The sequence below is a fragment of the Eptesicus fuscus genome, chromosome 5 (genome assembly GCF_027574615.1).
Source record: "Eptesicus fuscus isolate TK198812 chromosome 5, DD_ASM_mEF_20220401, whole genome shotgun sequence".
Classification (NCBI taxonomy): domain Eukaryota; kingdom Metazoa; phylum Chordata; class Mammalia; order Chiroptera; family Vespertilionidae; genus Eptesicus; species Eptesicus fuscus.
The window spans coordinates 66,218,084-66,238,311 of record NC_072477.1 but is presented as its reverse complement, the minus strand read 5'-3'; the positions used below and the strand labels follow the sequence as shown (position 1 = coordinate 66,238,311).

Sequence of the window (20,228 nt, the reverse complement as noted above, 5' to 3'; positions counted from 1 at the left end):
AGACCCTGGCCAAGTAGCTCAGTTGGTTAGATCGTTGTTCTGATACACCAAGGTTGCAGGTTCGATTCCTAGTCAGGGCACATACAAGCACATACAAGAATCAACCAATGAATGCATAAATAAGTGGAACAACAAATTGATGTCTCTCTCTTCCTCTCACTCTCTAAAATTAAAAAAAAAAAATGGTAGAGAGAGATTGTGTTATAGAGAGACAGAAGCAGGGCTTGGGACCAGAGATAAATTCCTTTGGTCCTCACAGGCCTTTCTAGCAAAGCCATGCTCTTAGGCCTGTCCCAGGCTTCAGTGACACAGACCTGGAGCTGAACTGGTTGGCTTCTTATCTTAAGCTCTTAAAGCCCAGCAGCAAATGTTGCTTGAGCCCAAGATCCTGTGAGAGCACAGAGGCATGAGTGGGACTTTCTCTCAGTGTAGCTGGGGAGATACAACTTGAGTGCATGACCTGTGTGTTCAATGTGCGGAGAGAGCAGTGTGGCCACGGCCACAGGTAAGAGACATTTCCTGGAGAAGGGCAGTCTTGGAAGATGATTAGAGGAGAAACAGGGCATGAGTAGGGAACACTTTCCAAACTAGAGGATTTGGCAAAAGCAAAGACTTGGAATCAGAATTCAAGAAATAATTGGGAGTCAGGAAGTGGGGATCGCTGAGACAGGCTGGCCTAGTCCAGGTTGGGTCAGATTGGAGCAGGCCTTGAACGCTGAAATGAGAAGCTGGGAGTTCATTGCTGGCAGTAAGAGCTGGTAACAGTCTTGAGTCAGAGGTGCCAGAGGGAAGGCAGTGGTGCTGGAGGGACTGGAGTGGGAGCGTCAGTGGCAGGGACATACGGGTGAGGCTGATGGAGGTTCTGACCTGGCTCAGCGACCCAGCAGGAGAGGAGACACAGTGATGTGGATGGCTGGTACCATCAGAGACTAAGGGAAAGATTACGGGGGGGGGGGGGGGGGGGGGGGGGCAGGGCAAAGGTCATCTGATTAAGCTTCCTCTCCCAATCCTTGGTACATCTAAGGACCCTTGGAGCAGTTGAAAAAACCTCTAATTCAGAGTCCTGAGTCTTTCATTTTGCAAATAAGGAAACTGAGGCACAGAGAAGGGAAAAGATTTGCCTAAGGTCGTGGTTGATGTCAGACCCCTATCTTGAACCCAGGTCTCTGCCCCAGCAGGGGATGTGTCAGGCTGGGCTGAGGTAATAGTAGGCTGTGCAGCTGGAGTGTGAGACTCCCTCAGGACCTGGCTGCAGCTGTGCAGCTCAGCACCTCCACCTGAAGGGGCAAGGACACAAAGGGAGATGAGGTGGCTGGAGCTCTGGGGGACGGGCCCTGATGGGGCAGGAGCCGGACAGTCTTGGCTAAAACTAAACTTGGGGATTATCTGAGGTTTCACTTGGCTGGGATTTCTGTCCCTCAGCCATTCTCTTCTTCACACACATACACGCACAAGCTGTAACTTCCTACAGAGGGAGCTGGACTGAGACAGGGTGAGTGCTCACCTGGCCCAGCAGTTGCTTTAACAGGTGTCTGAGGTGTGCCTTAGAAATACCTCTCCACAGGAATAACACTTACCCATGTACCCGACTCTAGAGTTTGCAAAGTGCTCTTACAGCCACTTGGTAATATCAAGTGAGATATTACCTTTTTCTCTGGGCCTCACTTCCCTTATGGGTGAAATAAAGTGTTTCTCCCCCCCCCTTCCCTTCCCCTTCCCCCCCCCCACCCCCGTCAAGGTGCCCTTTAAAGTTCCTTCCCGCTCCAATTTCAGGGAATGTTCTCTGGATTCCTGCTCCTCTCAAGTTCCTCACAAAATGAACCCTCACTCCCAGAGGATTTCTGAGCCCAAATTTCTATTTAAATTATTGACAAGTGGTCCTGTGACTAGGTCCTTACGTGAGCTTTGAGTGCCAAGGCTGAAGACTGAGTCCAATCAACCCAAGTCCAAGAAGTTTGGCCACTTGCTGAGGTTTAGGCTGTATGGGATCCTTTCGTGCTCAGGCTCTGAAACAGAGCCCCCAGCCGGAGCCCCTGTGCCCTGAGGACTGTTAGAAGGATCTGAGAAGGAGGGTTAGAGGGCTCAGGATTGCCCCAGAACTTAGCACTGAGCAAGGTGCTCTAGAAAGGAGGGGGAGAGGGGAGGGGCACCACCCGCCCGGTGAGGTCATGGGAAAGCAGCTCTGGCGCTGACACCTGGGGAAACCCGTTTCCAGGCTGCTTCCCACGCTAGCTCTCCTGGGAACCAGCTAAGCCCCAAGCGGGGAGCCCCAAACCTGCCCCCCCAGTCCGGTTCCCATCACACTGTCCCATCTAGTCCAGGCCCCACCTTTCAATCTAGCCTCAGTCCCTTGGTACCCAACCAGTCCCTGTCCCCACTGCTGGGCCTTGAGGAGGGCTGTGAGAGAGCAATGGGTTGATCGTTCAAAGAAACGACACAGAGCCAGCAGCTCCAGAAACGGACATCTTTATTTGCGGTCTGCGCGGCCCTACCTTCTAGGCTGCGACCTTGGAGAAAAAGGTGGTCCCCAGCCCCTGCTTCCTTCAGATTCTGGTTTGCAGCTTCTCCCCCTCCTCGGCTGGGCCTTGTCTCTCACTTCCGGCCCCACTCCTAGCCCAGCCAGTTTGGGCAGTGCCTAGGGAGCCTTGAGACCCAGTTCTTCCCAGGGATCGGCCCCGCCCTCCCTGGCCTTGGGGGTTGAGGGCAGCCCAGGTATCAGTCTTACTCCTCAGCTGCTCCACTTCTCTGCTCTCCTCTGACTCCTTCCAGGCCTAGCTCTCTCGTCTGCCTTCTCCTTCCCAGCCTCCAGTCCCAAGGCTCCAGGGCCTCGTTTTCTGCTCCCTCTTGATCTCTCACTGGTTTCTACCTTACACAGCCCATCCCAAACTTTCCAAATAGGGCTGGACACCTGCCAGCTCTCCAAGATGCCCAGCTATTCCCTGGGCTCTTCCTCACCCCTGTGCCAAGGAGGAGGTGGGGACCACCACAGGGGGGTCCTAATTCAGCCAGCGTGACCTGCGGGCCCATGATAAGAAGCTGGGAATTGGATCCCAAACTGCTTGGAGGTGGCTGACACTGTTAGGACCATCCCGTGAACATCAAAGTGCTGGGATTTCTCTGTAAGCCTGGAACCACAGAAATCCAAGTTCCAGCCTTCCTTCTTCCAGGCCCTAGGCTCCACCTGGCATGAGTGGGCAGTTAGAGGCCCACGTCCCCATAGTGTTCAGAAGGGAACTGAGTCTCATGGGGTAGCCTGGCCCTGCCAGTAGTCCCTACCCCAGGCTCCAGATGTCCGTGGCCTTATGTCTAAGGCTCCCTACTCTGCCACAGCTGTTCAAACAAAGCAGAAGAACTTCTTCCAGCGGCAGCGGGAGAGGGTGCGCACCCCTTTGGCGTTCAGTTTCTTCTCCAGCCGCGCTTTGTGCTCGATGGCACTGAGAATGGCAGAGTCAAAGACCTCCTTCAAGTTCTTCTGGGTCAAGGCAGAGCATTCGAGGTAGCAGCAGGCCCGGATCTTCTCAGCCAGGCCCTGAGCCTGGGGCTGGGGCACGGGGCCCTCCCGGCCGCCCTGATCCAGCTGGATCAGGACGTTGACATCGTCCCTGAGATCGGCCTGGGTGCCCACCAGCAGCACGGGCGCCTGGGGGTTGTGGGTGCGGATCTCGGGCAGCCATTTCTCGGTGATGTTTTGGAAGGAGCTGGGCTGCACTACGCTGAAGCAGGCCAGGAAGACATCGGTGTCCGGGTAGCAGAGGGAGCGCAGGCGGTCAAAGTCTTCCTGGGATGGGAAGGCCAGGTCACTCATTAGTAGGATTATTTATTCCCCATCACAGGGAGCGGGGAATTCGCTTTCCACATAGACTCGTAGCCGGGGGCCCAAGGCCTCCTCCATGCCTGATGCGTCTGGGGTCCTCCCAGCCTCCGGACCACCTCCCCCCAGACCAGTAGCGGCCATTGCCAGCTTCTCACCTGTCCCGCCGTGTCCCAGAGCTCGATGCGCACCGGCGCCCCGTCCACCAGGACTTGCACTGTAGGGCGGGGTTGGAGGGTGGTCCGAGTGAGGGAGGCGTCGGGGCCCACCAGGCCTCACAGCGCCACCTCCGGCCCGGCGCGCCCCCCTCGTGAGGGGCTTCCCGCCGGCCCCCGCCCGCCCGCCGGCCCCCGCCCCAGGTGCACGGCCCCGCCCCCGGCGGCCGGAGAGCCTACCGGAGAAGGTGTCCAGCGCCGTGGGTCGGTAGCACGCGGGGTACCCATTGCAGGTGTAGCTGACGATGAGGCTGCTCTTGCCCACGGCGCCGTCGCCCACCAGCACGCACTTGATGCCCAGCTCCGTGGTCGCGCTGCCCCGCCGCGGGGGAGGGGTCGGGGCCCGGAGTGGGGACGACTCGGCCTCGCTCAGCTCCCGCGGGGGCATGGCCCGCTGCGGGGACAGCCCAGGACCAGGCTCCGCTGCGCCGGGAGAAGCCGGGTCCGCCGCCGCCTCCGACTCCGTCCGCCGAGGCTCGGCGCGCCGCCGGCCGCTAACCGCCCTTATACACGGGCCCCGCCCACCTCATCTGCATATCCCATGGGCCCGGCCCCGCCCACCCGCCGGGCCTCCTCCCGCCCCGCCCCCTGCGGGCGCCCCACGGGGATCTCAAACCCGAGGAAGAGAGGCGGGCGGAGAAATGACGGGGAAATGACGCTCAGAGAACCGCACAGGTACCAGGACAAAGAATCGCCAAAATGAGGCAGATGTGGGTGTTTTGCCGGAGAAAGATATGGAGGATGTATCTTTAGGAAGAGGAAGCAAGTGGCGGAACACCAAGTGCAGCTAGTTCAAATGAAACGTATTCAAACTAAAACAAACCTGACATATGGTTGTACGGGTATAAAAAGTCTGGATAATAATTTTATTAATTAAAGAATGATTTTAAAAAGTATATGGACCATGAAGAGGCAGAAAATACACTCGAGCGTGAACACAGCAGTCAGGAATGTATTGTACTCCCTTTCGCGGCACAGCTTCCTCAGAAGGCAGGCCTGAAACACCTCCACCCTGCGCTGTTGGAGAGCCCAGCTGGGGGATCTTCAAGTACAGTTCCTCATGTGAATATTTTCTAAGTCCGAAATGCCCCTAATATTGTCGTCGTCTTCTTCTTCTTCTTCTTCATCACCATCATCAAAAGCACATGCGACTCTGGGCCACCCACTGTCCTTACCCTAGGGAGTTTATAGACAGACAAGATATCGCAGGTGGCCTACAGAGGTCACCAGGAGAGCAAGTGAAGAGTAACCTGATGCTGATTTCATCTCTCTTGCAGCCACACCACCGAGTGACGTCAGGCCCAGAATCCTTTCTCTAAACTCCAAGGCAGTCTTTCATTTCAGCCTATACAAAAATCATTCAAAATGTGCCCTTCATGAGTTGTTGCAGGGAGAGTTTTGGGAGGGGAAGAAGGCAGTGAATATTAAAGGGAAGAGATAATCCTACTTCTCAAACAGTTGGCAGTATAAAAACCCACAAATCCAAATCTCTGAATCTCTTGGGGAAAGTCTTAGAATCCCTGTTTTTATGTTTTTCTTTCTTTTTCTTCTTTTGTTTTTATTCAAAAGCTGAGGACAACAGCTAGAAAGTTGCTGATTTTAACCATTAAAATGGTAGGATCCGCACTATCCACTTCTATATCCCCATGTCTACATCCTATTTCTCCTATGTCCAAACATCTGGGGATGCTAATAATCCTTAATTATAGTCCCAAAGACTTCTCAGCCACATCCACACATGTTTATTCACCTAGCAAGTGAAAAAGGCCTCAAGGTGTTGTCTTGCCATTGTATCCCACAGAAGGTCTGAAAACTGTTCTTTTCACTGTCCTGGAAAGGGAGGAAAGAATGGGGATTTGAACATCAGGAGACCTGTCACAGCATTCCTAGTTCTTCAGCTCATTTGCTGTGTGACTTCCTGAGAAATCACTTAACCCATAAGTGCATTTATTTCTGAAAGCCCTTCTGGTGCTTGCAATCTGTGATTTGGGGAACGTAGGCAAGTTGTCCCAGCCTACACACACACACACACACACACGCTCTTCTTCACAGTGCCCTTGTCCTTTTACCCACGTTTTAAAGAATATACACATTTTTATTGATTTCAGAGAGGAAGGGAGAGGGAGAGAGAGATAGAAACATCAATGATGAGAGAGAATCCTTGATCGGCTGCCTCCTGCATGCCCCACACTAGGGGTCGGAACCCGAAACCTGGGAGGGCATGTGCCCCAACTGGAAATCGAATTGTGACCTCCTGGTTCATAGGTCGACACTCAACCACTAAGCCACGCCGGCCAGGCTTACCCAAGTTTTAATAATAGTTTAATTGTAGCTGTAAATTTAAGAGTAATCCTGTTTAATACTTTCTGTAGGTAGGAGGAGTATATATAATACACAAATGGGGGGAGGTGTCTGCTGGGCATGGGTAAAAGCTTTGACTTGGCCTGAGACAGGCCATTCTTCTCTAGCCCAATGGGCGGGGACACTCTGACCTGGGTCCCTCTGTCGGAGCTGGTTTAGGGACAGTCTTGTCAGCAAGAGGGGGAGGGAGGAGACAACCTGGGGAGCTGGTGAGTCACCTATTTCTCAGCCAGGACTTGCACTTCTGGCTGCTGCTGCTGGGAAAATACCCTCCTAAAGGTGGGTTGAGTCTCACGGCCCACCTGTCAGATCACTTTCCAGTCACAGCACATTTGCTAAGATTTAAACTTGCCCCTGACATTCTCCTTGGAGAAATGATTAATTTTAGGACCCGGCCAGGAAATACACAAGATGAGCCTGTAGCATTTTGTAGTACAGAAGGAAGTGTAAACAAATAAAAGAAGAGGAAGATGGAGATACGACAAATGGACACAGGAGCCAACTGAAAGAGCTTCCAAAGGCCAAATCTGGAACAATGTGAGCAGCAAGGTACAGAATTATTGGACGATAGCCTAAAGTATAAAATAAATATCCACAGGTCTGTTATGACATAAATAAATGATTGAACCCACAAATAAAAGGGGGATAATAGGCAAATTTCCCATGGAGAATTCCAAATAATGTATGTATATAGTCCGCCCTCAAGGGGGAGCATAAACCCCTACTGTGCATCGTGACTTCCTTCCAAAGAGGACAGTTTGAAGGGATGGGGGGAGGGGCAGACGAGTAACATTACAGTGGGGAATCCTTAACACTCTTTCAACCAGGCGATCAAAATTAAGATCCAGTTCATAGTAGGTCCCCTTGATATGATGTGATGCAATGGCATTTTTACCTCTGGCCTTCCCCACAGGAACACCAATCTAATAAGAAAAACATCAGAAGAAAAATGAAGAAAGAAAAGCATCAGAAAAGTTCCACTTGAGAGATATTCTACAAAATCTCTGCCCAGTACAGTACGCTTCAAAACTGTCAAGGGGGTAATGGGGGGATAAGGACACATATGTAATAACTTAATAAAGAAATTTTTTAAAAAAGGCAAACTGGCTATTGAAAAACCCCCACAAAACTGTCAAGGTCACCTGGCTGGTGTGGCTCAGCAGTTGAGTGTCAACCCAGGAACCAAGAGGTCACTGTTCAATTCCCAGTCTCCCTCTCCCTTCCTCTGTGAAATAAATAAAACTATATTAATAAAAATAAAAATCAATAAAGGAAAAATATAAACAGTCAAGGTAATCGAAAACAAGGACAATCTGAAAAACTGTCATAGTCAAGAGGAGCCTAAGGAGGCATGGTAAAATGTAATGTCTGCTGCCTGGGTTCCTGGGACAGAAAAAGGACAAGGAATTCTGAATAAAACCTGAACGTTAGTGAATAATAATGTATCAGTGCTGGTTCATTAACTGTGACAAATGTCCCATAGTAATGTAAGATGTTCATAATGGGGGAACCTGGGTGTGACATATATGGGAACCCTCTTATTATCGTCTCAATTTTTCTATAAATCTAACCTGTTCTAAAACAAAGTTTATTAAATAACAACAAAAGAAAACAAAAAAAAAACTAAAACGTGTCCCTGACAGTGATGTTTCTCACCCCCCACCCTCGTCTCACTTCCTTTCTCTATAAAAATCAACACAAACATATCCTTGGGTGAGGATTTTTTAAAAACCTGCAGGGAGTCCCTATCAGCCACAGAGAGAGGGTAGAGTCTCTGCCTGGCTCGGTACCAGTTAGAGTATCTCCCAGGATAGGGTAAACAGTCACTGGAAATGATTCTTAAAAGAATTTTCAATGACATGGGAAAATGTTAAAAGATAATGTTAAATGATACAGAATTATATAAACATTTTGAGCCCAAGTATTTTTAAAAAGTGAACACTGAGAATAAAAGAGAGTCCTATATGAAGGATATATACAAAATGTGAGTCATTACCACTAGGTGAGAAGCTTGTTTTGCCTGACAAAGAATGAGCATTAAGCATGTTAGCTATTAGTACTATGTTGCTTATCAGCATTTTCTCCTTTTTCTGAGATGAACATGCTACTTTTGAAAAAAAAAAAAAAAGTTACTAGGGTGGGGTTGATGACAAATATGTGATACCTTAATCAATAAAGTAATTTTTAAAAGTTACTAAAGTTTAAAAAATACATTTATTGTATATTTAGAGAAAAAGAAAAAATGCACTACCAGAGCAATAAGGAGGGAATATGCTAATTGACTGCCCCAATCAAAGATGGCAGCACCCACAGCCAATAAGGAGGGAATATGCTAGTTGACTGTCACACCCTCAAATATGGCGGCGCCCAGTCCTCTCAGCCCCGCTGGGGCGGCAGGTGGATGGCACGCCGGGCCCACCAACCAGACAGGTCCGGCTGCTCCACGTGCCTGCCTCAGGAGTCCCCCAGCCCCCTCAGCCCCCCAGCTGCTCAGGGCCAGCCCGAGGCGCAGGCAAGCCTCAGATGGTGGCTGCCCAGCTGTCCAGGGCCGCCCCAGGCTCAGGTAACCAGGGCCGGCTGAGGTTTGTGCTGCCGGCAGTGGCAGCAGCAGAGGTGTAATGGGGCATCGCCTCTCCTGATCGCCGGCTCGCCTCCCGCTCCTGAGGGATCCCGGACTGTGAGAGGGGGCAGGCCGGGCTGAGGGACGCCCCCTTCCAGTTCATGAATTTTCATGCACTGGGTCTCCAGTTAGACTATAAGCAGCTAGAGGACAGGGAAGATCTCTGAGCTCTTACTGCCTCAGCCCAGTAGCATCTCACTGTAGGAACTTATTAACTACTTGTGGAATGAATTAATACATGAATGGTGAAGCATGGTTTGCCAAATGATAAGAAGACTTATTGGTGGGTTGCCCCACTGTAGGAATCCCTTTCATGTCCCGTGTGGTTCAGGGTTCCAGTTCAGGGTTCGAGTTCTGGAGAAGGGCCGCACACAAGTGAAAGGAGACTTGAAGAAATTCAATTTGGCGAAATGGGGGACCAGGCGGTAGTCCAACTCTAGTGGGAGAACTACTCACTGCTCTGGTCCTGCCATCCCTTTTATTGAGGCTTTGGGGAAAACATGTTAGGCAAGATAAACAGAAATGTACATGTAGCCCTTAGGCAGGAAATAACAGAAACTTACATGTAGCCCTTAGGCAGGAAATAACAGAAACTTGCATGGGACAAACAAAGGTGGAGGCTGCTTCGGCTAACAATGTCTCAACTAAAGGGTGAGTGGTTAGAGCAATTAAGGTTGTTGACCAGCCTTCCTGGCTTCCTGTCAACATCTCTCTTTTAGTGAAACTGATTTGTTTCCGGCACCCCACCTTCCCTGATGCCACAAGTACTTGTCCAAATGGCCAAGCGCTAGGCCCAACCAAATCCCTACTTGCTTCTCCCCAAAGACTGGCTCCAGTGGTCCAAAGCCTCCTCTTGAACAGAAGCTGATACTGCTGAGGTCCATTCAAGTCTCTGGAGTTAACCGTAGAGCATTGATGATAATCATGGTCATGATGGTCATCAGCCACTTTACAAAAAGAGGACCAAGTAAACAAGTATTCAATTAATACTCATTTCACTCCAAATTCTCTTCTTGGCATTGCTCACATAAATTTACATTATACATAGTTATATCAGGGATCAATTATTTAGCACCTGACATGGCCTCAGAAATATGCTAGTTCTGCCCTGGCTGGTATGGCTCAGTTGGTTGGGCGCCCTCCTATGCTCCAAAAGGTTTTGGGTTTGATTCCCATCAAGGCATGTGACCTGGGTGTGGGCTCTACCCCCAGTGTGGGGTGTGCAGGAGGCAGCCTATCAATGTTTTACTCTCATATCAATGTTTCTCTCTCTCCTTCTCCCTCTCCAAAATCAATAAAAACGTTTTTTAAAAACTTGAAAAATCTTTTTTTAAAAAGATGCTAGTCTTGTGCTAGAGCAGCTTTTTAGAAGAAATCTGGTATGCTTGGCATTAACCCTTTAGTGGTTGGATCCTGTGGAGAATGACAGGGAGGGGCACATTCAGGGAGGTGGGTATTTTAACAACTGGTGGCCATACTGGCATGAACCTGCTGAACTGCAGCAGTCTGGCTGGATTTGGAATGAGTATGAGTCAAGCAAAGAAGGCTTGGAAGCAACCTGAAGAAACAGCAGGAATCAGGCACAGAGGGGACAGAGAGAGTAGAGAGAGTGTGGTCTAGTTTGGAACTAAAAGTTGTGCGAACGAGCTGGAAAGAGAGGCAGGAGCCTGATCCAGGTCACACCACAGCTTCTCTCACTGGGGAACAGCTCAGCCTAGGGTGACCAGGACTAAAGGTGTCCCAGGGAACAGAACTTTCAGTGCTAAATCCGGGAGGGTTGGTCACCCCAAGTAGATCTCTTTTTGCCCCTGTTAGTAGTTACAGCCTGTTCTTCAGAAAGACCACAGCACTTGAAACTAGGAACAGAGCCGGATTTTCCAAACCATCATGCAATCAGCTTTCACCAATTTTATATGAAAGAACTTACAGAAAAGGTATAGCTCTGGTTCATATTTAAGTTTATATAAAGCTACTATCTGAATCCAATTCATTTCCCCTCTTTTATCTCCAAGGACAACTTTGCCAACAAGAGACGAGTTAGCTTGATGCTTCAGAGCACGGGCTCTGGGACAAAGCATCTGGATTGGTATCCGGCTTGTGTCACTAGCTGTTCTCTTCTCTGCTTGTCTGTAAAATAGGATTAAAGAAGTTCTTACCTTGTAGAATGTTGTGGGAATCAGAATAGCCACACAGAGAGTGCTCTGCAAGGGTGCACTATTATTATAATTGTCTTCCTCCCGGGTCAGGGCACATTTGTTCAGGTGCAGCCAAGGCCCTGCCCGAGAATGAACAACACCCGTTTGCCAGGTCAGGTAAGGTTCAGAATTTTGTCTTCTGTGATCCATATAGGGAGCACAAAAAGAAACTAGTGTTTATTCGAGTCATCATTCTAACATACTAGTAACGTTATTGTTATCTTTATTTCATAGATGAGGGCACTGAGTCTTCATAGAGGTTAAGTGACTCGCCCGAGGTCTCACCAGCAAGAGAGAGCCAGATCTCAGAGCCCAGGTCCAATAACACCCTCTCTTTAGTCCTTCCCTTAAGAATGATGAGCTACAAAGTGGATTATCTATTGTTTTATTATCTTTTGCCTTATATACACTAATTACCATGCTGACATTTGGTCAGAGATTTTTTAAATATTATTTTAAATATATTTTTATTGATTTCAGAGAGGAAGGGAGAGAGAGAGAGAGAGAGAAAAAGAGAGAGAGAGAGAGAGAGAGAGAGAGATCAATGATGAGAGAATCACTGATGGGCTGCCTCCTGCACGCCCCCTACTGGGGATTGAGCCCACAACCCGGGCATATGACCTTGACCGGAATCAAACCTGGGACCCTTCAGTATGCAGCTCTATCCACTGAGCCAAACTGGCTAGAGTGGTCAGAGATCTTTTTTAAATTTTGTGTTGTAATCAGCTTTATTGAGAGATCATTTATATACAGGATGCACCCATTTTAAGTGTACAGTTCAATGAATTTCAACTAGTATGTCCACCTATGTTATCACCACCACCACAATCAAGATACAAAACATTTCCATCTCCCTTAAAATGTTCCTTCTTGCTCCTTTCCAGTCAATCCTCCACCCCCATGCAGGTTCTGGGCAAACACTGATCAGCTTTCTGTCACTATAGCTTAATTTTTGCCTGTTTTAGAACTTCAAATAAATAAAATCATGCTCTAAGTACTCTCATGTATGGTTTCTTGTGCTCAGCATGTTTTTAAGATTCATTCATGTTGTGTGTAAGGTTAATTTGTTCTTTTTTATTGCTGAATAGTATTCCATTGTATGGATATACCACTATTTATTTGCTTATTCTCTCTTTTTTTTGGAAAAATTTTTATTGATTTTTGGAAAGAGAGAGAGAGAGAGAGATATCAAATTTTTTGTTCCACTTACTGATGTGTTCATTGGTTGATTCTTTTTTTTTTTAAATATATTTTTATTGATTTTTTACAGAGAGGAAGGGAGAGGGATAGAGAGCTAGAAACATCGATGAGAGAGAAACATCGACCAGCTGCCTCCTACACACCCCCTACTGGGGATGTGCCCGCAACCAATGTACATGCCCTTGACCGGAATCGAACCTGGGACCTTTCAGTCCGCAGACCGACGCTCTATCCACCGAGCCAAACCGGTTTCGGCCATTGGTTGATTCTTGTATGTGCTCTGACCAGAGGTCAAATCCACAACGTTGGCATATAGGTCAGCGCTCTAACCAACTAAGCTACTAGGCCAGGGATATATGTTTATTATCTTAGTGGTGGACATTTGAGTTATTTCCAGTTTGGGGCTATTAAGAATAAAGTTGCTATGAACATTCATATACAAATCTTGACGTGGACATATGTTTTCTTTCTCTTGGGTAAATACCCACGTACGGAATTGCTGCATCATAAAGTAAGTGCATGGTAAGTGGCTGTTAGTGGTTGTACCATCTTACATTCCCACCAGCAATAAGTCCCAGATGCTCCACAGCCTCACACACTTGGTATTGATGGTCTTTTTAAACAGTTTGGATTTTATTGTTGTTGTTGCTATTGCTGTTTTTTTTTTTTCCTATTGCTTTTAAATACAAAAAAAAATCTCATTAATTTTAAAAGTTTAGAACAGTTTCTGCAAGAGGCCATTGTGTAGGCAGGTTTAATTCAGACATATGCAGTGTGACATATGTAACCATGTAAATGCACATTAACATGTCAGGTCATGCATTCATTCAACAGGCACTTCCCAAATCCTTACGGTGTGTCAGGTCTTATGATCTAAAAGGTTGGATGCAGGACAAGGGCTGGTTGTTAGATTTTATGGGTTTCGTATTAATCAGAGAAGGTTCCCTGACTTAGGCATCTTTTGAAAAGTATCCTACACTAAAGGACGGATAGTAAGCATAGTGACTGGCTCTGAGGCAGCGTCCTGGAAACCCTTATTTCCTGGGCCCTGTCCCCAAATGTCCCTAACTGGACTGTGACAAGGATTTGGCTTTCAGAGACTCACAGAAGGTTAGAGATGGACACAGTGGAGAAAGTTAAGGTTAACAGTTGAGGAAAGAAGAGGAGCTCAGAGGGGCTAGGTGACCAGTCCAACGGCAGCATGTGGCTGAGTGTGATTTGTATCCTGCAAAGGAGGGGGGCCTGAGAAATTGCATGGGGGGTGGTGGGAAGACAGCCACGGACCAGCCTGGGAGTGGCTCCTGGCAGAGGTGGTGCTGGTCAAAGCATGGACCCCACTAAGATCCATACTCCCCAAAAGAAGTTTATAAAACTATACCAAATACTAAAACTTTTCACTTTAAGACCCAGTAGTTGCAAAGGATGTCACTTCCAGCATACTGTGAATATTGATGTTTAAATAAAACTATTACCTCACTCTTTCAAATACATGCATTGGAATTTTTAAAATGTTTTTATTGATTTTAGAGAGAGAGGAAGGGAGAAAGAGAGAGAGAAAAATCGATCAGCCACCTCCTGCATTGAATGCCCTCCTCCCCTGCCCGCCCCCCACTCCTGCATCCAGGGATTGTGCGAAACCCGAGCATGTGCCCTGACCAGGAATTAAACCTGCAACCTTTTTTTTTTTTTTTCAAACCTGCAACCTTTTGGCACATGGGATGATGCCCAACCAACTGAGCCACACTGGCCAGGGTAATATATTACACATTTTGGTAAAAATAATTATACATAAAAAATCAAATTATATTAGAAATACATCTCTTGATTAGATACATGACTTTTTTGTTTATATTTTCAAGCAGTTCGTGTATTCCTGGATAGAATGCTTGACTGAGACAAAGTTCAGCATCAATTCTCTTCCTATATATTTTTTGTTTTGTGTTGATATAAATGTGGAGAAACTTTGTTCACATAAATCATTAGCTGGGAATGAAAGGAGGTTTGGTACAGCAATAATACTAGAATATGTGACCCCCTTCAAAATTATATGCCACACCCTAGTTGGTTTGGCTCAGTGGATAGAGCATCGGCCTGCGGACTGAAGGGTCCTGGGTTCAATTCTGGTAAAGGGCACATGCCCAGGTTGCCAGCTGGATCCCCAGTAGGGGCGTGCAGGAGGCAACCAATCAATGATTCTCTCCCATCATTGACCTTTCTATCTCTCTCTCCCTTCCTCTCTGAAACCAATAAAAACATGTACATATAAAAATTATATGTCACAAAGTGGGGGAAATGGGGACATCTGTAATACTGTCAACAATAAATTAATTAAAAATTATATGCCAAAAATGTTAGTGACTTTTTTCCAGTCAGTTAAAACCAGCTTAAGTGGCCTGGCTGGTGGGGCTCAGTGGTTGAGCACTGACCTATGAACCAGGAGGTCACGGTTTGATTCCTGGTCGGTTGCAGGCTTGACTCCCAGTAGGGGGCATGCAGAAGCAGCCAATCAATGATTCTCTCTCATCATAGATGTTTCTATATCTCTTTCCCTCTCCCTTCCGCTCTGAAATTAATTTTTTTAAAAACCTGTTTAGGTTCTCAAGTTGTATTCGAGTTAAAGAACTACAAACCATTTGATGTACAAGGAACGTGTTATCTCGTCTTTGTCCTTTTTGTGGGAATAGCAGCAGTAATTCCAGGGGTCTCTGCAGATTTTTCTGCCCTAAAGCGATGCGCTGAGGTGTGGGGCTGTCTCCCTACCCAGGTTAATGAGTGGCCCACTTTCCTTTTAAAGAGAAGCAAGGGCGGGGGAAGGGAGCCTGCCCTTGCTCCCAGGCACCTGCTCTGGCTGGTTACTTTTAGAAAAGAGCCAAGGGAAGCTGAGGCTTTGGTCACTGATTCCCTTAAAACTATTTGGTTCCTCATGCCCCTTGGGAGGCCTTCCATACCCCTAAGGATGGGGGAAGCCTAGTGTGGAGGGCTGTTCACCCGAGGAAGCTTTTATTTCTCACCTAGACAAGTGGCCTACACCCCTAGAAGGTGGTGGGGGTGAAAGAGGGCAGGCTGGGTCCGCACATGCTGTGGATGGGGCTTTGACATTTACTCAGTGGGAGATGAGAGAATAGTAACAGGGAAGAAAGAAGGATTTTTGATAATTGAGATGCGGGTAGGTTTGGAAACATCTGGAAGGGAACCAAACAGGGAAGAGAAAAGATTTACAAACTCTTGTAAAGCGTTGTGAAGAGGCTGAGTGAGCCAAGGTCCTCTTTTCCTTCAGCGTATTTTAATAGGAGCCAACAATGTGCCAGGCTCTGTCCCAAGAGGGGTGCACGACACACCTGTCCTGCCCTCAGTGAGTTTCTACATAGTCAGCCCAGGGAGGAGGCAGACGCAGAGGGAAGTGGAAAGAGGAGGGTGAGGGGGGAGAAGGGAGAAGAGGAAGAGGGGAAATGGGAAGAGAGAGGGAGATAGAGATAGAAAGTTATAAGGCAATTGTAATGAAGGGTGATCATTATGTGGGGTGATAAGCACAGGGGGCTCAGGGAGTACCTATGATGGGCTCTGATCCTGGCAGGGGAGAGTATCAGGGAAGCCAGTCCAGAGGGAACAAACCCCAAGAATAAATTCTCAAGTGTTTGGAGGAGTAGGGTGCATTCTGGGAATATCCTTAGATCAGCACTGAGAGATAAGAACAGATCCAATAGAGTTTAACTGGGGATGAGGCAAAGGACTTCTTAGTTTCCTTAATAAGTTTTGTAATTCTATTTTTTAAATGTACTTATATATTATGATGATTAAAATAAAAATTAAATTTCAAAACAAATTCCTAAATCTCCCATGAAGAATTCCAGATGATTTATACTTTACCTTCAAGGAAACATAAACCTCCACTCCTTTAGTATGGGCTGTGTGTAATGACGCCCTTCCAAAGAGTACAGTATGGAAAGGGGAGAAAGAGCAACTTTATAATGGAGAAGGCTGACAAGCACTACCTCAGGCAGGTGATCAAGGTCAACATCAACAGTGATAAGTTATGTTGATGGTATGAAGTATGATAATGGTACCTTACCTTCCCCAAACCCATAACTGCCCTAACCAGTTTGGCCTAGTGGCTAAAGTATCAGCTCCATGGACTGAAGGGTCATGGGTTCAATTCTGGTCAAGGTCAAGGGCACATACCTTGGTTGCAGGCTCAATCCCAAACCCAGTAGGGATGTGTGCCGGAGGCAACCAATCGATGTGTCTCTCTCACATCGACGTTTTTCTCTCTCTGTCTCTCCCCCTCCCTTTCACTCCCTCTAAAAATCAATGGGAAAAAAATATATATCCTCGGGTGAGGATTAACAAAAACCTATAACCCCAGCTATGGGTTTATAAAAAAAAAAAAAAAATCAAACAAATTCCATTAGAGAGCATCCTACAAAATACCTGCCCAGCACTCTTCCAAACTGTCAAGGTCATCAAAAACAAGGAAAGTCTGAAAAATTGCCACAGTTAAGAGGGACAGGCCTAAGGAAACATGACAACTAAATAGAAGGTCATATCCTGTACGGTATTTCTACATTTTACTAATGTAGAAACAAAAGCATGAGAACGCTCATTTATGCAATTGTTTAATAAATATTTATTAGTGAGTTAGTGACTGGCCCACAAGTGCGGGGTCTCCTCCAGTTAATGCCCTGCAGGGGCTTCAGGTGCCACTGGATTGAGCTCAATCATGTGACCTCTGCCTCTTTCCCCCAAGCAGCTCTTCCTCCTCCTGGACTGTGGTGTCACTGCACCATCTGCCAGGTCTCCCAAGAGAAGTCCTACACTCTTCCACCCTCCTCCCCCCACATCTAACTTGACACTAAGCCCAGTAGGCCCTTCTCAGAAATGTCTCCCCAGGGTCTTCCTAGTTTACTCTCTCTTTCTTCAGATTGGGCCGTCCCTCACCACCTCTCTTCTGCATCTGCCTCAGGTCTCATCCTTTCTGATGTGGACTCCACCCAAGCCACCGCCCATCTTTCTAGAACCCACATCAGATGATCTCATCCCAAACCAACGCCTTCTGAGGGCCCATTCAATGGCTTTCTCAAGCTGGCCACAGCCAATCCCATATCCTACTCCACAGTGCTCCAGCTTTCCCCCCCAAACTTCAAACATCACACTGTTTGCAGGCTTTTGCTCTTGGTTTTCTTTTTTAATAGTTAATAGTTTATTGATTTTGCTTTATATTTTATTTATTTATCTTAATTTAAATTCTTTATTGTTTAAAGTATTACATATGTCTTCTTTTTCCCCCATTGGCCTCTCCCCGGCCACTCCCACCCCCGATTTTGCTTTTTAGAGAGGGGGAAGGGAGAGGGAGAAACAATGAAGTAAGAGCTTAACATTGCTTGTCAGCTGCCTCCTGCACGTCCCCTACCAAGAATCGAACCTGCACAGGAGGATGCCCAGGGAACTGAGCCACACCGCTCAAGGTGCTCTTGGTTTTCTTGAGCCCTGTCTAATGCCTTTCTGTTTTTGCCCTTGGAAATCAAGCATGCACTTCAAGTGCTAGCTCAAATTCACCTGCTTTTGTATACCAGTCCTCCCGCTCCCGCACCCAGCAGTCAGCCTTGATCTGTCTCATGGCAACTACCACATGGATTCTGAGGGATAGGAGCTGCCGGTGGATCTGTGTCTGTAACTGTGAGTTCCCCAAGGCACCTCTGTATTCCCGTGCTCAGCAAAGTTTGAGTGATTTCCCACAACCAGGTTCTGTTATATCAAAGCAGAATGTCCACACTTCATAATTAAGTGCCAGTAAGTGGCCAGGACAAAGAAAGCCATAGTAGCTCTTAGGGGGAGGCTGTGGTCCAGGGAGGAGGTGGACTTGAGAGTGACTGTCAGATTAAAGCCCTAGTTAGAGTTTATTGAGCATATGTTCTATGTTAGACATTATGCTATCGCAGTGAGCTTTCGCCTAGATCACCTCATTTACTCTTCAAAACAGACCTCCTAGGTAATTATTGTATCTATTTCGGTAGATGAAGAAACCGAAGCTAAGAGCAATCAAGTGTGCAGTGTCACAGCTAATGAGTGACGGGACGGAAAAGAGGGCTGGTCTCTGGGCGCTTCCAAAGTCCAGCCCAAGGATTGAGTAATGAGTCTGTGGAAGATGCGGCTGTAACCACCTCAACAGGGATCCAGTGTGTACTGTGTCTATAGTAAGCAAGGCCCACTTAGGCCCCACCCCACACATCCCAGAGAGCAGTGGAAAAGAGGGAGGTGTTTGGAACAGTGAGGAGGCGGCTGGAAGGACTCTGTGTCCCTGAGAACACCCCCATGCTGACCAGCTCCGTGCCTGGGGGGACACTCTCTCTGCACAGTCCAGACCTGAGGAATCAGTTGGGCCTCCCTTTCTCAGCTGGCATTAGGGGCATGGACGGTGTGCTTGGATTTGAATATGGCCTTCCTGGCTTCCCATTTCCTGGTCACAAGACTTTGAACAAATTGCTCCACCATCTGAACTTCAGTTTCGGCTCTTGTAAGGTGGGGAAAAGAGCAGTGACTACTTCATAGTATTAGTGTGCATATAAAATGAAATAACAATGACTATTAGGAACTTAGTTTAGTGCTTGGCACGTTGTCGGTAATCAGTAAATGTATCTTTTTTTTTTTAAAGTATATATCTTTATTGATTTCAAAGAGGAAGGGAGAGGGAAGGAGAGATAGAAACACCAATGATGAGAGAGAATCATAGATTGGCTGCCTCCCGCACGTCCCCCACTGGAGATCAAGCCCGCAACCAGGCATGTGCCCTTGACCAGAACCGAACCTGGGACTCTTCAGTTCGCAGGCCGACGCTCTTTCCACTGAGCTAAACCAGCTAGGGCTATCTTTTATGATTACTTGACCTTTGGCTGGACCTGTTTATGTTTCCCTAATGCAGATGACAGGTGATATGGGGTGGGGCCTCATGCAAGGAGCAGGACAGCTCTCTGGCTGGGATCCCTTTTCCCACGGCGGAGGCCTCCTTCCCTGCTCCACCAGCCTACGGAGCAGCGCCCCTGGCGGGGAGAGTGGCTCGCAGCCGCTGGTTTCGGGCAAGAGAAGGGAGACACAGGCACGAAGGTATGTTACCTCAGACGCAGTAACCTGTCACCCCATCCCGGGCGGGGGCCACTCCAGGCCCAGAGAGCCCTCAGGGTGGGCTGGTGAGGGACCAGTCCTCAGCGCCTGGCAGGGAAGTTTGGCAAAAGAAGCATGACCACACAGAGAACTGTGCAAACCTGGACGCTTTTGAGAATAAAGGGGAAGCTTTTAGTCATTAGTTGGGGGGCTACCGGTTAAAGCTGGATGGTGGTGACTCTGTCCAAGAGCCTTCCTCACTTTAGCAAAGTAGAGTCCATGGGCCTCATAAAGAAACAGACTCCCACCCGCCGGTTGTGGCTCATTGTTTGAGCGTCGACACCCCACCCCCGTCTGGGCACTTGCCCAAACTGCAGGCTCCATTCCCAGTGGGGGGTGTACAGGAGGCAGCCGATCAATGATTCTCTCTCATCACTGACGCGTCTATCTCTCTCTCTCCTTCTTCTTTCTTCTCTGAAATCAATACAAAAAAAAATTTTTTTTTAAAGAAAAAGCCGAAACCGGTTTGGCTCAGTGGATAGAGCATTGGCCTGTGGACTGAAGGGTCCCAGGTTCGATTCCGGTCAAGGGCATGTACCTTGGTTGTGGGCACATCCCCAGTAGGGGGTGTGCAGGAGGCAGCTGATCGATGTTTCTCTCTCATCGATGTTTCTGACCCTCTATCCCTCTCCCTTCCTCTCTGTAAAGAATCAATAAAAAATATTTTTTTT

The 20,228-nt window shown here is 47.8% G+C and overlaps 1 protein-coding gene across 1 annotated transcript; it reads right to left on the bottom strand.

Moving 5' to 3' along the window:
* Positions 1-2,450: 2,450 nt before the first annotated feature.
* On the bottom strand, positions 2,451-4,521 carry RHOV (ras homolog family member V). The gene is made up of 3 exons (XM_008143014.3): positions 4,207-4,521; positions 3,970-4,028; positions 2,451-3,778 (listed from the first exon to the last, which is right to left on the bottom strand). The coding sequence occupies exons 1-3, from the start codon at positions 4,412-4,414 to the stop codon at positions 3,335-3,337; spliced, it is 711 nt and encodes a 236-aa protein (XP_008141236.1). The 5' UTR covers positions 4,415-4,521; the 3' UTR covers positions 2,451-3,334.
* Between the last annotated feature and the right edge of the window lie 15,707 nt (positions 4,522-20,228).

Bases quoted from the DNA above. Each gene is read 5' to 3' on its own strand.
- RHOV (XM_008143014.3), bottom strand. From the start codon at position 4,414: ATGCCCCCGCGGGAGCTGAGCGAGGCCGAGTCGTCCCCACTCCGGGCC. The intron at 4,029-4,206 runs GTAGGCTCTCCG...CCCGCCCTACAG, and splicing joins GGCGCTGGACACCTTCTCCG to TGCAAGTCCTGGTGGACGGG. The intron at 3,779-3,969 runs GTGAGAAGCTGG...TTCCCATCCCAG, and splicing joins TCTGGGACACGGCGGGACAG to GAAGACTTTGACCGCCTGCG.